We start from the raw sequence: 18,150 nt of genomic DNA, 5'->3' as shown, positions 1-18,150 counted from the left end.
TACCCCCCTAATAAAACAATAAAAAAAAACAAGAGGGAGCAGCAGGAAGTAGTGAAAGACCAGATAGGAGGAGGGAAAGTAAATGCTGCAGAGCAGCAGGAGCAAATGCAAGAAGAGGCTCCCCATCAACACCAGACGCATCGTCACCAAGGCCCAAATCACCAGCTGTCTGGACTACGGCAACGCACTTTACACAGGAATCCCCTCTCACCTCCTAAAGGGACTTCAGACCATTCAAAACTCCGCAGCCAGACTCATCCTCTACCTCCCCAAAAGGACCAACATCACCCCTCACCTCAGGAAACTCCACTGGCTCCCCATACAGACAAGATACGAATTCAAGATGTTGATCCACACCTACAAGGTCTTGCACAACCAAGGTCCAGCCTACATCAACTGCTCCATGGACTTCCATCAGCCCTCCAGGCACCTGCATCCCTGACCTTCGCCTACCCTTTTGCATTCACTGGAGCAACAGTAGAAGATGCTCCTTCTTCTACCTCGCAGTGAAATCATGGAACATCCTATCTCTGCACATCGGAACCTCTACCTCTCTTCTGGAATTCAGGAATGCACTCAAGAACTTGCTGTTCAACTGATCTCTCGGCAGCTGCCTCTCTTACAGCGCCTGTATACCCTTCCGGGTGATTAGCCGCTCTTTACAAATCCACTGATTGATTGATCGATTGAAAGGGGTGGAGGAGCAAGTGAAGGACCAGGTGAGGGGGTTTAAATAATAAAAGGCAAGAAAAGAAAGCCGAGCAGGACATGGAAGGGTGGTGGAAGCAATGATGCTCTTTGGGGAGCAAACCAGAGGGGGCAGGGGCGTGAGGGAGAAGCAGCACACAGGAGAGAGGGATAGACTAAGAAAGCACACGCTCACTCTTGAAGTGCTGAAAAATAAACATAAAAATGGTGCTCCCTGATGTGGAGCGATAGAAAAATAGAAGGCATCCAGTCGAAAAGGAGGTAAATAAGCTATTCTACAGAGTAGGCGGAAACAGAAGAAGAGATGGGACATAGCGGAGCCCTAAAAAGAGTAGTACCCTCACCACATCTGGGGAAACACACACATTGGTGTACTTTTCCCTAACACAGAACGTACTTAAATCCGAAAGATAGGCCATTCCACTTAGAGAGGGTGACCCACTTATTACATATGGTAACATTACCGCAATTTTGTATTTACAATGATATTGCAAGTCACCTTGGAGTTACACGCCTTCTGAATTGTGCCTCTGCATGTTCATTCAGCTTCTTGGAGACTTGCATTATCTTTGGAAAATAAAGCAGTGGGTATATTATTCCATGTATCAGTATGCTAAGAGTAGAATGGACACTTGTTTAGCATTCATTTTTGGGATATCTGCTTTCTATAGATCCTGGACGGTTTAATCAATGTTCAGTCGATTGGATCCATGTCAGATTTTTGTAAAACATAACTTTACATTCAAACAATCAGAATGGAATTCATTTACATAATCAATTGTAGCCCTTAAAATATGGCAGGGCCTGGTCTTCCTGACCTTATTTTGGATACATCTGCTGTGGAATAAATGGTATCGAAAACAACTGAACACAAATGTAATAACGTGATTACTGCAACACAAAATAATGTAGGATACACATGCGTAGAGAGCACTTCATTTCAAAATAGTAGGAGTCTGGACGTTTTTGTAACAACCTATGATGAAATGAATTTTATTGCATCTCATGCTTTTACAGGAACACAGTGCATACTTGGGTGACATAATTTGACTATTTAATAAGTGTATAATGTAAAGTGTTGCATTTATAATTTAACACAGAATGAGTTTTTTATATTTTCTATGGAACTTGTAAACATTTTTAAACATTATGGTATTTTAATTGGGAAATACGAATAAAAGATTTATTACCATGCCATTCAATATGCAGTAGTTTGTTTAAGATGATCCTGTGGACATAAAACCTGGGGTAGATTTACAATAAAATAGTACAACGCAGAGCAACAACCAACGTTGCTGTGTTGTCGGGGAGAGAGAGCAGCGTAGAGCAATGTCTACTAAAGATGATCTGAAACTTTCTTTCCCTGCGCTGACACACAAACATGCAGCCTAGCGCCATGCAAACACATTTGCATCATAGTACAAAGGTGTGTGTGTGTGTCTGTGTGATTTCTATCATAGATTTTGTACTGAAAGGTGCTGCTAGGCAGCTAAGCCTAGACATTTGTAATAAACAGTTCACAGATTGAATGAGTGCGGTAGCATGCAGCAAACATGAAATGTTTGAAATGTAAGGAGAAATAGAAACACTGCACCTACTATCTGTCTGTTTCAAAGAGGCATTAATTCTTGTAGCAGAGCTTCATCTAACAATTTTAGCAGATAACGCTTTCGGCATATTTACAAGGAAGTAGCGGTGCGCAGCGTTAGCCTTCCTGGCTTAACGCCACGCTCAGCAACTTCTGAAACTAAGGGCTGCATTGTATTTACAAGAATACAGTGCCGCATTGTATTTCCCTCTGTGCTGGTGCTAATATAGCTGCCTAGCACCAATGCAGGCACCCTTGCACCATAGTGCAAAGGTACATGCTTTGAGTGGAATGATTGTTTAGGTGCAGGAAGATGTCCTTTCCTTCACATAAACAATCTGAAAAGGCGTTTTGAAACTACTATTTGTGCTGCTTAATGCAGCACACATAGAAGTTACCAAACATCATTTTTGTAAATTAATGTTTATGTGCAATAAGGGTCACCTTCCTGCACATAAACTATCAATGGCATTTTGCTTTTTCTATTTGTGCTGCACAACTCAGCACACATAGAAACAGCAAAAATGAGGAGAGATAAAGCCTTTCTCCTCATTTCGCCAGGGTAAGACCAGATTTTTCCTGGTCTTAATTTTGGCGCCACCCTTGTAAATATGGGGCAGCATCAAAATCAATGTATGTTGCAGTAGAACACCCACCACAACGACCATTGCCCGCCCCTTTCACACTAAGTATAGCAGGAAAGGGTGCCTTATTCACAAGGTGGCACTAAGCCAAGTAAAGTGACTTTTAGTGATGTTCCTGTGGCGATAGGAGCTGTAAGTATTCCCCTTTGTGTCAAAAACATGTGTGGTTGCATTAGAATGCCAAAATGCCCATATTGAACCAAATTAGTGCATAACAGGCAAAGTTCTATTTGCAGTACTAAAAGGGTATATTTTGTGTTCAAAATATTGTATTGAATTTCAAAGGGAAAAGGACAATACAAAAAAGAATAACGAATGGTAGATAGTATATTGGGAAAATACAATACATAAATTCAATTAAAAGTGTATAGGTAAAAGGTAAGGGCCACATTTATCAAACTTTCATGCAGTGCAATTCAGCAAGACACCTTGTATGAAAGAGGGAGAGCAAGAATGCGCCATATCTATCAGGATATGTTGCATTTCGGTCCTCTGTCTACACTGCCGCACAATAAGCAGTTTCACTTTAAATATTTTATAAGAGGACCATAGACAAATAAACAGAATAAAATAATTTGTTTAACCCCTCCCCTGCTGATGACGGAGCCGCTCCGTCATCAGCTACAGTTGAGCTGTGCTGATGATGGAGCGGTTCCGTCATGGCCCGGCCGCCGCGCCTGCGCGGCGCTGATTTCGCGCCTGCGCGGCAGGTTTAATGAGCGGGGCGGGTCATGACGGAACCGCTCCGTCACCAGCACAGCTCAACTGTAGCTGGTGACGGAGCGGTTCTGTCACCAGCATGCTGCGGCCGCCCCGCCCCTTTAGCGCTGCGGCGGAATAGCCGCCGCAGCGAAAGGGTCAATATAGGCCACAGGAAGCCCACCAGAAATGTTTTCCAACTGTATTTTTTTCACTAAGAAAAAGTACATTGACTTCATTTGTGTTATATAAGTTTTTGTAAAATTTTAAAACAGCATGTGGAGATGCAGGAAAACCATTCATGTAAATTCCTGAATCAAAGATTTTGATACTAGGAAACCAGTTTGTGAAACAATTACGAACAGAGTTGCATAAAAATTCATACTTCCACGGAAGGCAATAGAAACTTATGTTGTAAATCTAAAAGGGTAAAAAGGCACCACTATTAAAAATATCACTAAGATAAAAAATATCAGCGTTAAATTAATCCAAGATTCCTAGAATTTGATGGTGTGAAGAAATTGTATCAGGGGATTATGCCATATAGACATTTATGTAGTAGCAGAAACAGGTGATTGGAAAACAGAATCAAAATCTTGCAAAAGTAATTTTGTAGATTTTAAAATAGTAAAAGATTTTTACTAAAGTATTAGAATTAGACTTGGATAAAAAAGCAGGTAGTGTAAAGGGTGAGACTAATCCCTGTTCATTATGAATCCATTTGCGTGAGTTAGTTAGGTAACCCTGACTAAGCAATAATGAACCTTGTTTTAAAATTAAAGCTTTATGATATTTATGAAAGTTTGGTAAGCTAAGACCACCATTGATTTTTACAATTTTGAGTTTAGTATAGCTTAAACGTGGCAGTTCGTGATTTCAAATAAATTGAGAAATGTTTGGGTAATTTTTTATAAAATGTGAGAGGTAATTGTATTTCAATCATGGATAAAATATAAAATATTTGAGGCTCGATGACCATTTTAATGGATTCAATTTTACCCCACCATGAGAGATGCATGGGAGACCAGTTATGAGCTTTTTCTGTGATTTTAGAGTAGATATTCAAAATTCAAGTTAATGGAATGTTTAATAGAGTGTAAGAATTGAATACCTAAATATTTCATTTTCTATTTTTTCCATATGATATCAGTAATATTTAGCATATCAGGAATCCAAAGGACATTTAAAGTAAAAAACATGTTTTATTAGTGTATCCTGAATCAAGGGAGTAGTTATGTATAAGAGTGAGAATATTAAATATGGAGTTTTCTGGATTGCTAATAAATAGTGAAAAATCATCTGCACATGCTGAGGTTTTAATGATATTGTTTTTAATAGTGATAAGAGCTGATATAATTTGCATTAATGAATTGCTAAAATTAAAGTCAGAAAGAGTTTGAAATAAATATAGCTAATGAACTTTATTAACAGCTTTCATAGCATCAAGTGCTAGAAGGTCAGAGGGGAAAGATAGAGATAGAATATCTTCAATTGCATAGCATAGAACAAAAGCCTGATGTTATTGACAGAATATCTATTTTTCATAAAACTTGTTTGATCTCAGAGAATAATAGTTGATACAATGTTAAGTAATCTAGTGGCAAGAATGTTTCCATACATTTTACAGTTGTGAATAATTAAAGTTATAGGGCGATAGAAACTTTAGTATGATCTTTATCTGGTTTTGGGAACCTCAAATACAACAGTAGTGATAACGTTAGAATAAAATAGAACTCAGCATACATTCTCTCACAACACAGCCAAGACCTGGAACGAGCCACCAATAGACATCAGACGCGCCCCCTCCCTGGACACCTTCAGGAAGGCCCTCAAGACCTGGCTCTTCGGCTGAACCGAGCGACCCCCCCCCCATCACCTGAGACCCTTACGTGTGGGTAGCCGCTTTATAATATCCTGATTGATTGATTAAATACACTCGTTTGGACCTTCCGAAATCAGTTTAGGCAGGCAAGGCATACTCCAAGCACTTAATGGAGTCCAGAGGAAATCACTAGTCTTGTGTGCAAGCGTTGCCATCCAAAACAGCTACTGATACCCATCAACCATTTTCACATAAGTTGTCCTCCACTTCTGCAAAATCTACTTATATATGTACTTTAGCAGTTAATGAAGGTGTAACTCAGTTTTTAGTTACTCAGACATTTAAGTGTGACCGTTCATGCTCAGGTCCTCTAGCAATAAGAACATACCTTCTCCTAATATTAAAGATGACCATATCTTTTGAATAATAGAGTGGAGTAAGCCGACTCAGAGCGTATGGTATTAGGGGCACACCAGAGGTCAATACTCATTTAGTGGTTTTATTTCTCAATTGCTTTGCAGCCAAGAAACTGCAAACTGTTCTCTGGTACTGCAAACCTGTCATCTGTAGTACACTAAATAATTTGAAAATGTGGCCACTGCAGATCAATACATCTGTCAAGTAGAACAGATCGATATATAGGAGGTGCTCTTAAAGGCCTAGAAACTAGAAAAAATGATGGGTGAGCCAATAGTGAATTTAGGATGGAAAGCAATGGGTTAATGGCTCGGAAATCTGGTGCTGGTGGGATAAAATCAATGAAATGCTAGATAGATACCAGACTGTGAAGAGAGCTTCAACTTCCCTGCAGGTCATCAAGCTTGTATTTTCATGATCATTCCTTCATTTTGAAGTCAAACAAGCTTTATTCGACGATTGTCATAAAAGCAACGTACAAATAAATATAAACATATATCAGAATTAACATTTTTTAGGTACAAAATTTCTAGGTACATTACATGTAAAAATATATATCCATTTCATCATTGTACATTGATTTAAAATTTAAATTTAAATTTAACACCATGGGTACAAATTAATCATTTAACAATCTATTTCTAATGGTCCAGGCCCAGCCTAAAAATGTTGCCACAGGTATATAAACTGGCATATCAGTGCAGGAGCGGATAATTCTAATTGCCACCGACCCTCTATCGGTGCCCATCAACCTGCACATTGGGCGAAGCCATATTCTCCGGGGAACTGCGTACATTTTGAAGATACCTTTTACCAGCACTGAGTAATTAACCAAACTTTCGTGCAAGGTAAAATATCCTTTTGCAACGGTCTAGTCTGCATCTGCTTCACATCTGACTACTGGCTCCCAAAAAAGGATTTCTGCAACTCAGGAAGTTCACCCTATTTTTAAATTTAATGAGGCACTTATGATCCAGCCATGCAAGAATAGAAAGAATAATACTCTTTTTCATATTGCACTTACTAAGGCTACTTAACAGCAACATAAATGGTAAGCTTTGTTATCCTGTTCCATGGTACTGGACCCCAGATGGATGAAAGACTGCGGAGTCCTCTGTAGAATTCAAACCTGAGAATTGCAGGTCACACTGTCATCTGGGCTGAGCAGACCTACCAGCTTGTGGCACAGTACAACAAACTTAACATAACTCAGACAACAAACTTAATAAAACTCACAGGCCGTCATTTAGAGCAGGATGCTGAATCTGCTGTAATACACAGAATATTAATCATATTGAAGGGGTCATTCAGTGAAAAGATTTTTCTTATAACCTGTTGTTACATCATCAACAATCACTAAATATTAGAATTACGTAATGTCCTTTTGTTTGATGACAATTTATTGGGTTGTTAAACCTATTGGGACACCTTTCACTGGATGGCAGCTTTAGCACAGCCAAGATGTGCTGTGTTGGACTTAGAGTGTTGTACACTTGATTGAGGTATAAATTGCAGAATATTTATTTTTGCAGAGTTGCAATTAGCTTTGTGCTGGTCGTAATGAGTCTTGTTATTTCTCTGCTGTGATACAGAATGACCCGATTGGGAATGCAATACAAGCACTTTTCAATTGTGATAACAACACTTCATTGTAAATCAATAGAATATAATAAATGCACGACTATCTCATTACTGCACACTTGTCACATGTTTCAGCCACTCTAAATTAGTAGCTTTGTATTTATCTGTGGAAGTTGTTTTTTTACCCCTGGGATTCCCAGTGTGGTTTTTGTGGGGTCAATACAAACCATAACCTCTGATAAGATGGCAGGTGCATGATGCTGTAGTCTTACATCTTTGGTAGAGCCTATAGGGAAGCCTGTAAACTGAATTTAGTTGAAGGAATTCGTCTCACTGAGCATGCAATAAATAAAATAGAAAACTTTCAAGTACAATATTCCAGTTTACCATTCTTGGCCAGCTCTGCCAGTACTTGAGCTGCCTTCTGAGCCCTCCTTGCGTCCCCCTTCAGGAGCCTCGCCAAAGCCGGAAGAATGCCATTGTCCGTCAGAAGGGTGGCACATCGTTGTTCTGTAAAGATAGTGACTTTTAAGTATTTGCATCCATGCCTTCCCATAACATATGTAATTAAGACACATACATGTTTCATATTAAACTAAATTCACTTCCCGGGTTCATTATACATATTACCTCGTCATCTTCTTCCCAAACAAACCACCATGAAATAACTGAATGTGAAGAGGTATTCTAAAGGAAAGTATCATCAAAGTAACTATAATACCCATAAATAACTATATATCTCTACATTTAACTTCACATATAAATCAATTCTTGATTCCAGATTATGGCCACTTTGTTTTCCTCCCTCCTTGCCATGTTCTGAATGGTAATTGATTCATAGACCATATCTGTGTGACCTGAAGAAGGTGGGTGGTTGGCTGATCACCAACACCGAAACGTGCATTGGCACCAGCGATATGGCCTTTGGTAACACCGCTTGTAAAGAATGTATGATCAATAGTGTAACGAGGTAGGGATGCGTACCCCTCGTGAATGGTGGAGTCCTTGCCCTGCTGACCATACATCGCCTCCTTATTTACAGACTGAACAGTGGAAGGACGGTCTGATCGGCCCTGACGACGAGGAAGAAAATAGTGGCTCCTTTAACTGGGCGTTTGCATCTGAGGAGGAGGAACTGCCCCCGAAGGACGTCAGCGAGACAAGACTGGTCAAAAGTCGGGAAGCGATATACGCAGGGTGTGTGATCACTCCGGAGGAGCGGAAGGGGGAAGCAAGCGGCACGGAGCAGAGCAGAGGAAGCGGAGGAGACGAAGAAAGAGGCATCCTGAAGGAACATCGCGGAGAAGACGGAGGGACTGAGAACGGAGGAAAGCCAGGAGGCCAACGACCCCGTGAACCGCTGTGCTACACTCCCTAGGGAGGAGTGTGGCTGTCACAGGTACGGCGGCGTTGGGCAGCCTGAGTGGGGAGCCGGAGCGCTCGAGTGTAAATAGTGTAAAAATCCCGGTTCGTCCCTTCCCTCTGTAGTTTCCCTTCCCTTCCATTACCCTTTTCCTCCCCGATACCTCACCTCCACCCCCCCCTTGTTCACCGAGCACTGTACAAAGATTGAGAATGTTTCACTGGGTTTGCCCTCACATTACCCGGTCCCTCTTGGTGCACCACCCCTAGAGGACTTGATCTAACGGCCTCCCTCTTTGTTGGTCTCTTGCATGTCACGGAGCCGGCGGTATCCAGAGTGACGACCCACCAAGCCCCACCAAAAGACGGGAGAAGACCACCGCCACGGACCCAAGTGCTTTTGCCCGAGAGAGATTGACCCTGCGGAACCGAAAGACGTTTATGTCCAAACCCCTGAGACCTATAAAAATAAAACCATCTTTGACCTCACTACCTGGTGTCACGGTCGTCCCTACTCCCACGCCCAGAAATACAAAATGTATATTACATATGTGTAACAAGAGGTGAAAATAGGATACAATATGCAGGTCAAGATACAAAACAAGATGGCTCTATGAGAAATATTTGTAAATTGTGTTTTGTGTGCAAATAAGTCATCAAACCTATTGGTGAGAGTATGGAATCAGGACGTTTCTGCTATGGCTATACACATTTGATGTTTTTTTAGAAGATGTAGGTTAGATTGAAATGCTTAATTATGGATGGTGTGTGTGATTTGTGATTGTGAGGAAATATATATGTTGATGGTTGGGAGGACGGTAATTGTTTTACCATAAGTTGTTTCTCTAATGATGTATATTTAAAATAGAAATGAAAAAGTTAAAAAAGAAAATTTTAGAAATAGGATTTCTGGTTGGCTAGGGCATGCGCATAAGCCAGGCAGAAACCACCACTCTAGTCAGGGCAAGGGAGTTACTCACCAAAGATACACCCTGCTCACCCCCTTGGTAGCTTGGCAGAGCAGTCAGGCTTATCCTAGAGGCAATGTATAAAGCTTTTGCTCAAAACACTCACACAGCACTGACACACTAGGCACACCACAAAAGAAACCCCACACAAGGTTATATCAAAATAGCCTTTGGATTACTCATAAAACACATTAGAACACAATCACATATATACAGTGTGCCACCTTGCACTAGGTATGACTTTACAGGGGATTATATACATTACAGGGGCAATCGGGCCACTGTCAAAGCCATTAGAATTCACAGATAGTGAAAATAAAGCAACCAGTAACTACTGGCAAGAGGCACTTAGCATATACACATTAGGCATACATCATGGCCTTACTGAGAGAAGCATATTATGTAAAACATTATTAGCCATAGCGCAGTGCATATTCCATACACGTAGCAGACCCCTCTTAGGGATAAAACAGCACCCTAGGTGATTCCTAGACCATATCACCTCAGGCCCCACCTAAACATAGGGGGTGACCATCAGGCTGACTGGCTTTAACCTTGGGGGCCCGCCTTGGTCTTCCCAGCAATGCCCTTTGTCCATAAGTCAGGGCTTCTACTAACTAGGTGTCTCTTAAGCATCTTCCTGCAATCTGGTGTTGCAGCTGCAAACACCGATCCTTGCCCCCAAACTCACAGCAACACAAAAGCGACCCCGGACAGTCTCGGTCCCCGAGTGGGGGGGGACCCGACATCTTGTTCCCCCTTCTCTGCCTCTGCCCATAATGGGTAATGCTCCTGCCCTCACAGCGACCGGAGCTAAATGCAAGAAGCTTAGCCCCACTAACCGGGGCCTCTACTCTCCTCGGAACAGTCGTGGGAGACAGGCGGTCAATGGCAAAAGGGAGCCCGCAAGGCTCCGGTTCTTCTTCTGCGTGGTCCGGTGAGGCTGTGAGGCTTCGACCCAATTGCGCTGCCCCAACAGACTCGGCAACAGGCGGGGCTCTCCTCGCCACTACGAGAGCCCCGCCTCCAACCAGGTATGGACGTTGCCTGACTTCCGGACGTCGTTCTGGGCTGTTTCTGCTTGCGGCCTCGGCCCTGCCCACAACCAGGCAACAGCTGCATGGGTTCCTGGACGCTGCAATTTCATGGTGTGAGTCTCTGTCGTTTTTGCCGCTTTCTGGCCACTGCGCCCACCGTCCTTAGCAGATGGAGCCCACTCCTGGGGCTCGTACACCAGGCACACGCTACCCCGCAATGAGTAGGCCACCAGTGCTGCCACTCACAAGAGTGCTCCTTCACAGGCAAAGTTGGAGCCCCCCTCCTTGGGCTCAGGCAATGAAGATGTAGTGCCCTCGAGATGCTAAGTCCAAATTTTCCTAGGGCAGAGCTGGGCACAGGCAGGTCAGCACGTAGGGACCCTCAGGAGACAGCAGCGGGGTCTCACGACGGTTCCTTCTAACGCCCAGCAGTCTTTCAGCTCCAAGCAGGTACCACAGCACACTTCATGGGGCTACAGCTCCAATATTTATACCAGTGCAAGTTTTTGTTCTGCCCTGGCACAGGGCTCTGTGCTCGGTCTAAACCAGATCTGGGGGCACTCACACCTCTCTTTTTAGGTGCACAACAACCCTCATTGTTAGTGCAGGCTCTGGCCCCAGACACCACAGGTGGGCGGAGCCAGCATTGTGGAGGGCAGGCACAATCCTATTTAGTGCAGGTGCTACTTCTCCCAGTACTCCAAAAGCAGATCGGCTATTCAGCCTAGCGCTGACTCACCTAGCCCCTCTGGAGCCACTGCACTTCCCCAGCAGTCCTGTTGGAACCTCGAGCCCTGAGGGAGCCGAGCTTTCATGTGTCTTCCTTTTCACAGCCAACTTTCCTCTACACAGGATGTGGTGTTACGGCCATGGCTGTCAACTTCAGAACTGGGCAACCAGGTTTGAGTATTGGCATCAGCTCAACATCCTGTGCTTCTGAGCAAAGCACATAATCACCCATTTCTATATCCTAGGCTAAAATTGTATTTCACCAAAACTTTTTTTCTTCATTATCACGTATGCTAGTTCAGAATACCAGTTGTACAAAAACCTATTGTGTGAGATTTAATAGATTATAACGTCGCTCTATAATATTCTGAGCAACATACTTGACAATTGTCTTGCCTCTTAGTTCACTAATGGTCCATGCTTAAATAGTAGCACTTTTAATAAGTACTTTGCAGTGCTATAATGTGATGTATTAATGTCAAAGCTTCCACAAGTAAAAGAAATAAACTCTCTTCACTATTCGAAAAAAGCGTATCATATTTTATGTCATGTTTGTTGAATAATTTATATAGCACACATTTTTGCTTGTGCACGGGCTGTAATATCTGAGCCAGACTCTTGGCTCGGCTCTGCCTTGGCTCTCCCTGTTAAACTGAAGGTTCACCCACCTCTGTCTTCACAAGGCAATGCAGGTCCTGTTTTGCGTTTAGTACAAAACTTACTCAGATAAAACTTGTCAAAACTCAATCGTACTTGTAAGTTAAATAACGTCAGGTTGTTTAATGTGCCTTAATATTAGCAGTTGGGTAGGGATCTCTGACACCTATATGAGCGGAGCTGCTTAAACTGAGATCCAAGTGACCTCAAACAAACATGAACTGGGCTTGGCCAATCTCAACAATTTTACTTTTCTATCTGGAGGATGGTATTTTGCAAGACCGGAAAAAATTATATGTGTATATTGTATTACGGTCTAATGTGACCACTTTCACATTCCAGCTTCACATTGTCGTTCTGTGAGATCTATGGTATTTTGCACTTGTTTATTCAATTTCTATAACTCAGGGGCATATTACCAAGGGCCATTATCGCCGCATTAGCGGGACTTTTCCCCGCTAATGCGGCGATGATTTCATCACCCTATTACCAAGCTGTCGCTAACACCAGTTAACGACAGCTTGTAGGCGATAGCGGGCATTTAGGGGTCGCTAACATCGCTATCTCCTATTACCAACTTTTGGAAATATTCGCGCTAAGCGCGAATATCTCCAAAAGCTAACGCCTGCCCTGAGCAGTTCCTAGCCATGTTATCCAATGGTAGGTGGATAACATGGCTAAGAGCATTAGCTAGGTAATGCATGATTATCGCTGACTTTTCAGCGATATTCATGCATTTCGGCCGATTTTTATCGCTTAGGAGATAAACCTTGATAATAGCAAGCCTCCTAAGCGATAAAAATAGCCGAAGCATGGCGATATAATTATTGCCGCTAACCAAGCATAGCGATAATTATCGCTTATGCTTGGTAATATACCCCTCAGTGCTCACAATTAAAGTAAGTTGGTGTGCCCTGCTGCACCAAGCAGCTACTGGAATAAGTTTACAAGGATCCTTTTGTGGACACCCCAATTTTTTTTTTTTTTTTTGAAAGACCTTTATTAAAAGCAAAGTCATTGTCATCACCAATTCTCTTACAGTTTCATATTGCACCGGATTACACAACACAGGGACCTTGTGGTCAATAACAAAGGATTACCATACACAGCCATAGCGCCGGCATCCCGGAGGCCCGGCAGCGTGATTTAGAGACGTTAGTCCAGTGTAACCAAGAGAGGAACCCCTCCATGAGCAGCAAGTAGAACAGTGTGACAACTGGCCATCCCAGAATGCAATCGCGGCAGCAAGGTCTTATTTCGAAAGAAGGTCAAAGGAAACTACCCCAACTACCATCCCAACACCCCCCCCCCTCTCCCGAGTGTGACTGTGGAACTACTACCATCTTGTAATCGTGAGCAAATCATGGTGTGTCTACTGTGTGTCCCATATCATCCCCCGTCAGTGTTGTAGTCCCCCCCAATTACCACTCTCACCCGCCTCCATGGATCATAATTTTCGATGCAACACCCTCCCGCTCCTCCACACATTCCATCCCTCGTCCCTCGGGGAAAGAGCCTCATATGTCCAAACCACTAGTCCGACACCTGGTCTTGGAGGTCAACAACCTCGGAGGTGTCCGAGCCGTCGTCCTCCCCCTTTTGCAGGTGTTCCTTGTAAAGGTTCCAGAAATTTTTTGGCCTGCTCCTGGGCGGCAACAGTTCGCTGTACAGTTCTGTTTGAGTGCAGCAGTATTGTAGATCCCTCAGCCATCTAGTCTTGGCAGGGAGGGGCCCGCGCATCCAACAGGCTGCAACCACTCTCCTGGCTAGCAGCAAAGCCATATCCACCAGCCGGCGCAGGGAAGGGGCCAGAGGCTTAGAGTAACCGAGGAGCGCAAGTGCCGGAGTACGCGGCAGCGACTCCCCCAAAATCTGGTCAAGTTCAGTAAACACCTCCCCCCAAAAAGCCTGTACACCGGGGCAGAGCCACGCCATATGAAAGAAACCAGCTACCAGTGTTCGGCAGCGCTCACACTCCGCCGAGGGGCGGAGGCCATAGCGATGTAAGCGTTCGGGGGTGTAGTACACCCGCTGAAGGAATTTGAAATGCACCAGCCTGTGCCTGCCATTCAGGGAGATCTTGCGCGTGCTTGAACAGCAATATCGCCACATGACGTCATCTATGGGGGTTTGAAGATCGTCCTGCCAGGCTGCTCTAGCTTTAGAGGGCTGTAAGCGCTGATGCGTCACCCCTAACCTGTTGACCTGTGAGACTAATTTGGCTGGCGATTTGGTTTTAATAATATGAGTTAGTTCAGGGATCTCCTCAGGCTCCGCCATGGAAGAGCCCAGAATCTCCCGGAACGCCGAACGGAGCCTGTGAAATTGGAATTTCTGCAGCAAGGAGGGGCCCGACTCTGTGGGAGCGAGCTGATCCCAGGTCTTCAGTGTACCTTCGGAGAACAAATCCTCCATTTTCACTATGCCAAGAGCACGTAAAGCCTCAACTACTCCCTTCTCGCCCAAGGGGTCCAGCCAGAGAGCCCATTCCACCGGCATCAATGGGGAGTACAACAGGTCACAGCCGCGGGCTCGCGCCAGGGCGTGCCATGCGTGGTTGGTCACCTTAAGGGAGTCCATCCGGCCGAATGAACGATCCGCCGGGAGGCAGATCGTGGCAGGCAGGGGGAGCGGGTCTGCGAACAGCCTTTCCAGTATAAGATGCGGCGTGCGTGCGTCACCATGAACCCATGAGTGCAGATGAGCAGCTTGCGCCACTCGGTAGTAGCGCTCCAGGTCCGGAGCCCCTAGACCCCCCATCTCGCAGGGGAGAGTCAGAGTCGCCCATCGTACTCGTGGCTGCTTGTCGCCCCAGGCCAGTCGGACCAAGACCTGTGTGAGTTGTCTAAAAAAGGTCTTCGACAGAACCACTGGAATGTTAAGAAAAAGGAACAGGAATCGGGGTAGCACTATCATTTTCATGATGGCGATCCTGCCCAAGAGGGATAGCGGGAGTCTAATCCATGCGTCGACATCTTCGACCAATTTATTGAATGCTACGCCGTAATTGTCCCGAACCAGGACCTCGGGATCAGTGTGCAAACGGATGCCCAAGTACCGGACCGAGTCCGTAGTCCACTGCAGCGGGTACTCCATGTCAAAGGGTTGTGTGACCGGGGTGAGAGGGAAAGCGATGGATTTGTCCCAATTCACCCGCAGGCCCGAGAGTGATCCAAAGCGGACCACCTCCCTAAGAATCGCGGATAGGTTCGACTCCGGGTTCCGGACGTACAGCAAAGTGTCATCAGCGTACGTCGAGATCCCTATTTTGTAGGTGGGAAAGCTTATACCCTCCAGACTGTGGTACTCCCGTATAGCACAAGCAAGGGGTTCCGCCACCAGCGCATAGAGCAACGGCGACAGAGGGCAGCCCTGTCGGGTTCCCCTGCCAATGTAGATCGGCTCCGACACTCTATCTCCCAACCGCAGTCTGGCCGAGGGGCGATGGTACAGCGCCCCGATTCTCTGCAGAAACGGTTCGCCCAAGCCCAACTTCCGTAGTACTCTGATCATGAAAGGCCACTCGACCGAGTCGAACGCCTTCTCCATGTCTAGGAATATCGCCAGCGCTCGGTTCTCCTGCTTGACATGTTGCATCGTGCCCAGCACCGTGCGTATATTGTAGGTTAAATTTCTACATGGGACGAATCCAGACTGTTCCGGAGCGACCAGCTCTGGCACCAACAGAGCCAGGCGATTGGCAAGGACTTTGGCATAAATCTTTGCATCCACATTCAGCAGACTAAGTGGCCTGCATGAACTGCAAAGATCCGGGGGTTTCCCTGGCTTTGGAATAGTGACCAGCAATGCCTCACGCATGGTGAGTGGCATCTCACCATCCTCGCAGATAGTGTCAAAGAGGGCAACTAAGTGCGGGAGCAAAATATCTTTGAAGGCTTTATAGAAGCCAACCGTAAGGCCGTCGGAACCCGGCGCACTTCCCGATTTCATACTCGCAAGGGCCTCCAGGATTTCGTCCTCGTGGAAGGGGGCCATCAAAAACTCCCTATCCGAATTCTTGAGGAATGACATGGCGATATGGTCCAAATAATCGTCCATTTCGCTCTCCACGCCCTGCGTCTTGGATTGGTAAAGTTCAGCATAATAGCCTCTGAAGGTCTCTAGGATCTGTTCCTCCTCCACGACCGTATCACCCTTCGGGGTCCTCAGTTCTTCAACAACCAGAGACCTCCGAGAGCCCCTAACCATGCGGGCCAACAGTGCACCTGGCCTATCCCCCTCACCGTACACTCGGGCCGTGGCGTATTTGCCCATGTAGAGAATTTCTCTGTCCGCCAGTGCTTGATACTCTGACAGCAACTGGGTGAGTGCCGGGCCATCGTCAACGCTAGGAGCCAATAATTGTCGGTTCTCTAGTTCCGCTAGCTTAGTTTCTAAAGCAGTAAGTTCCCGCCTGATGGAGCGTAGCACACTGGAGTGCTTAGACATAGCCACTCCTCTAATGAACACCTTAAAAGCCTCCCAGACCGTAAAAAAGTCATCAACCGAGTCTAGATTAGTTGCAAAATATTGTTCTATGTCTTCCGCCAGTTCACCTCGAAAGGCATCATCCAGCAGAGCGAAGGGAGGGAACCTCCAGGTGAAGGCCGGTATCCCCTTCCTGGCAGTGGAGAGGTGCAACAGAATGGGGGAGTGGTCCGAGAGTGTGCGCGGGAGAACCTCGCACGCGCTAATACCACTAAGGACCGGAGGAGAAGCTAACCAATAATCTATCCTAGTGTGCACGTTGTGATAGGCCGAGTAGTGTGTAAAGCCGCCTTTCGTGGGGTGTTTGTCCCTCCAGACATCTACCAGGTCTAGTTTAGTCATCTCGGCTCTCATATAGGCAGCGGAGGCCACCGGTCGCCGAGCAGGGCCCGCAGAGCGGTCCCTGACAGGGTCAAACACAAAATTGAAATCCCCCCCCCCACAACATCCCAGGCTGTGCATGAGACCTACAGTGGGCGGATAGGGCCGCGTAGAATTCAGGGTGATCATAATTGGGGCCATAAATGTTAACTACCAGCAGGTCAAGTCCCCTACCCACACACCTAGCTAGGACATATCTACCCTCCGTGTCCGCCTGTACTGGGATCAATTTCAATTGTGAAGAGGGGTTGGCCCAGGTTAACACTCCCCGGGCATGTGTCGTGAAGCCAGCTGCCACTATGTGTCCCGCCAACCCTCTGGATTGTAACATCCTACTGTTGATAGGCAAGTGGGTTTCCTGCAACAGGGTCAAATCAACATGGTGTCTGTGTAGGTAGCCGAGGACCTTTCTCAACTTTCGGTAGTCGTTCAGGCCTCGCACATTCCTGGTCATCAATTTCAGCGTGTGTGGGGCACGTGTGGGAACATTCATCGCAGTATCAGCCATTGCAAGGGCCTATGAACCATGTTAGCACCAGGGACGGAGAGAACAGGACATAGCAGTACACTATTCCCCATAGTAGCCAGCCGGCATTTCCATACAGTTACAGTTCCACAAAGCAGTCCACTCACATCAAGCACATACCCCTCAGACAGACCAAGGCAAAAACCCCCAACAACCCAGACCCCAAATCCCACCCCCTGCTCCCCCGCCCACCCACAGCCGACCACCCCCAACCAGGTCAGACAGGTCCCAAAAACTACCCCCATCAACCCGAGAACAGCAGAAAGTTAGTCGTTTCGAAACGCAACTCCCTGGGGAGTCACACAACCAAAGGCACCGGGGCGAAGCGCGCCTGAATAGTACACCACCACCAACTGTCCCAATGTATCTGGTCAATTCGGCACTTCATCCCAGCCCCGCCAGTAGTCCAGTGTCCATAGTAAAGCACGTCAAAAAGCCCCCCCCAACCCCGCCAACCCCCCGACAATGGTATGTTGTTCAAATCTCACTCCTCAGCAGTGTTAACCAACCTCCTCACCAGCAACCTTTATATCACTAGACTGT

General features: G+C 45.6%; 1 protein-coding gene across 1 annotated transcript in view; it reads right to left on the bottom strand.

Annotated features, from left to right (window-relative positions):
• Positions 1 to 18,150, bottom strand: part of LOC147711210 (rap1 GTPase-GDP dissociation stimulator 1-like) — a 622,318-nt gene that overhangs the window by 263,120 nt on the left and 341,048 nt on the right. Inside the window, exon 3 of the mRNA XM_086921991.1 lies at positions 7,847 to 7,969. Coding sequence (XP_086778117.1) covers positions 7,847 to 7,969 — 123 coding nt within the window. The remainder of the gene's footprint in view (positions 1 to 7,846; positions 7,970 to 18,150) is intronic.

This window comes from Lissotriton vulgaris, chromosome 5 (assembly GCF_964263255.1).
Source record: "Lissotriton vulgaris chromosome 5, aLisVul1.2, whole genome shotgun sequence".
Lineage (NCBI taxonomy): Eukaryota > Metazoa > Chordata > Amphibia > Caudata > Salamandridae > Lissotriton > Lissotriton vulgaris.
This window is presented reverse-complemented; position numbering and strand designations above follow the sequence as displayed.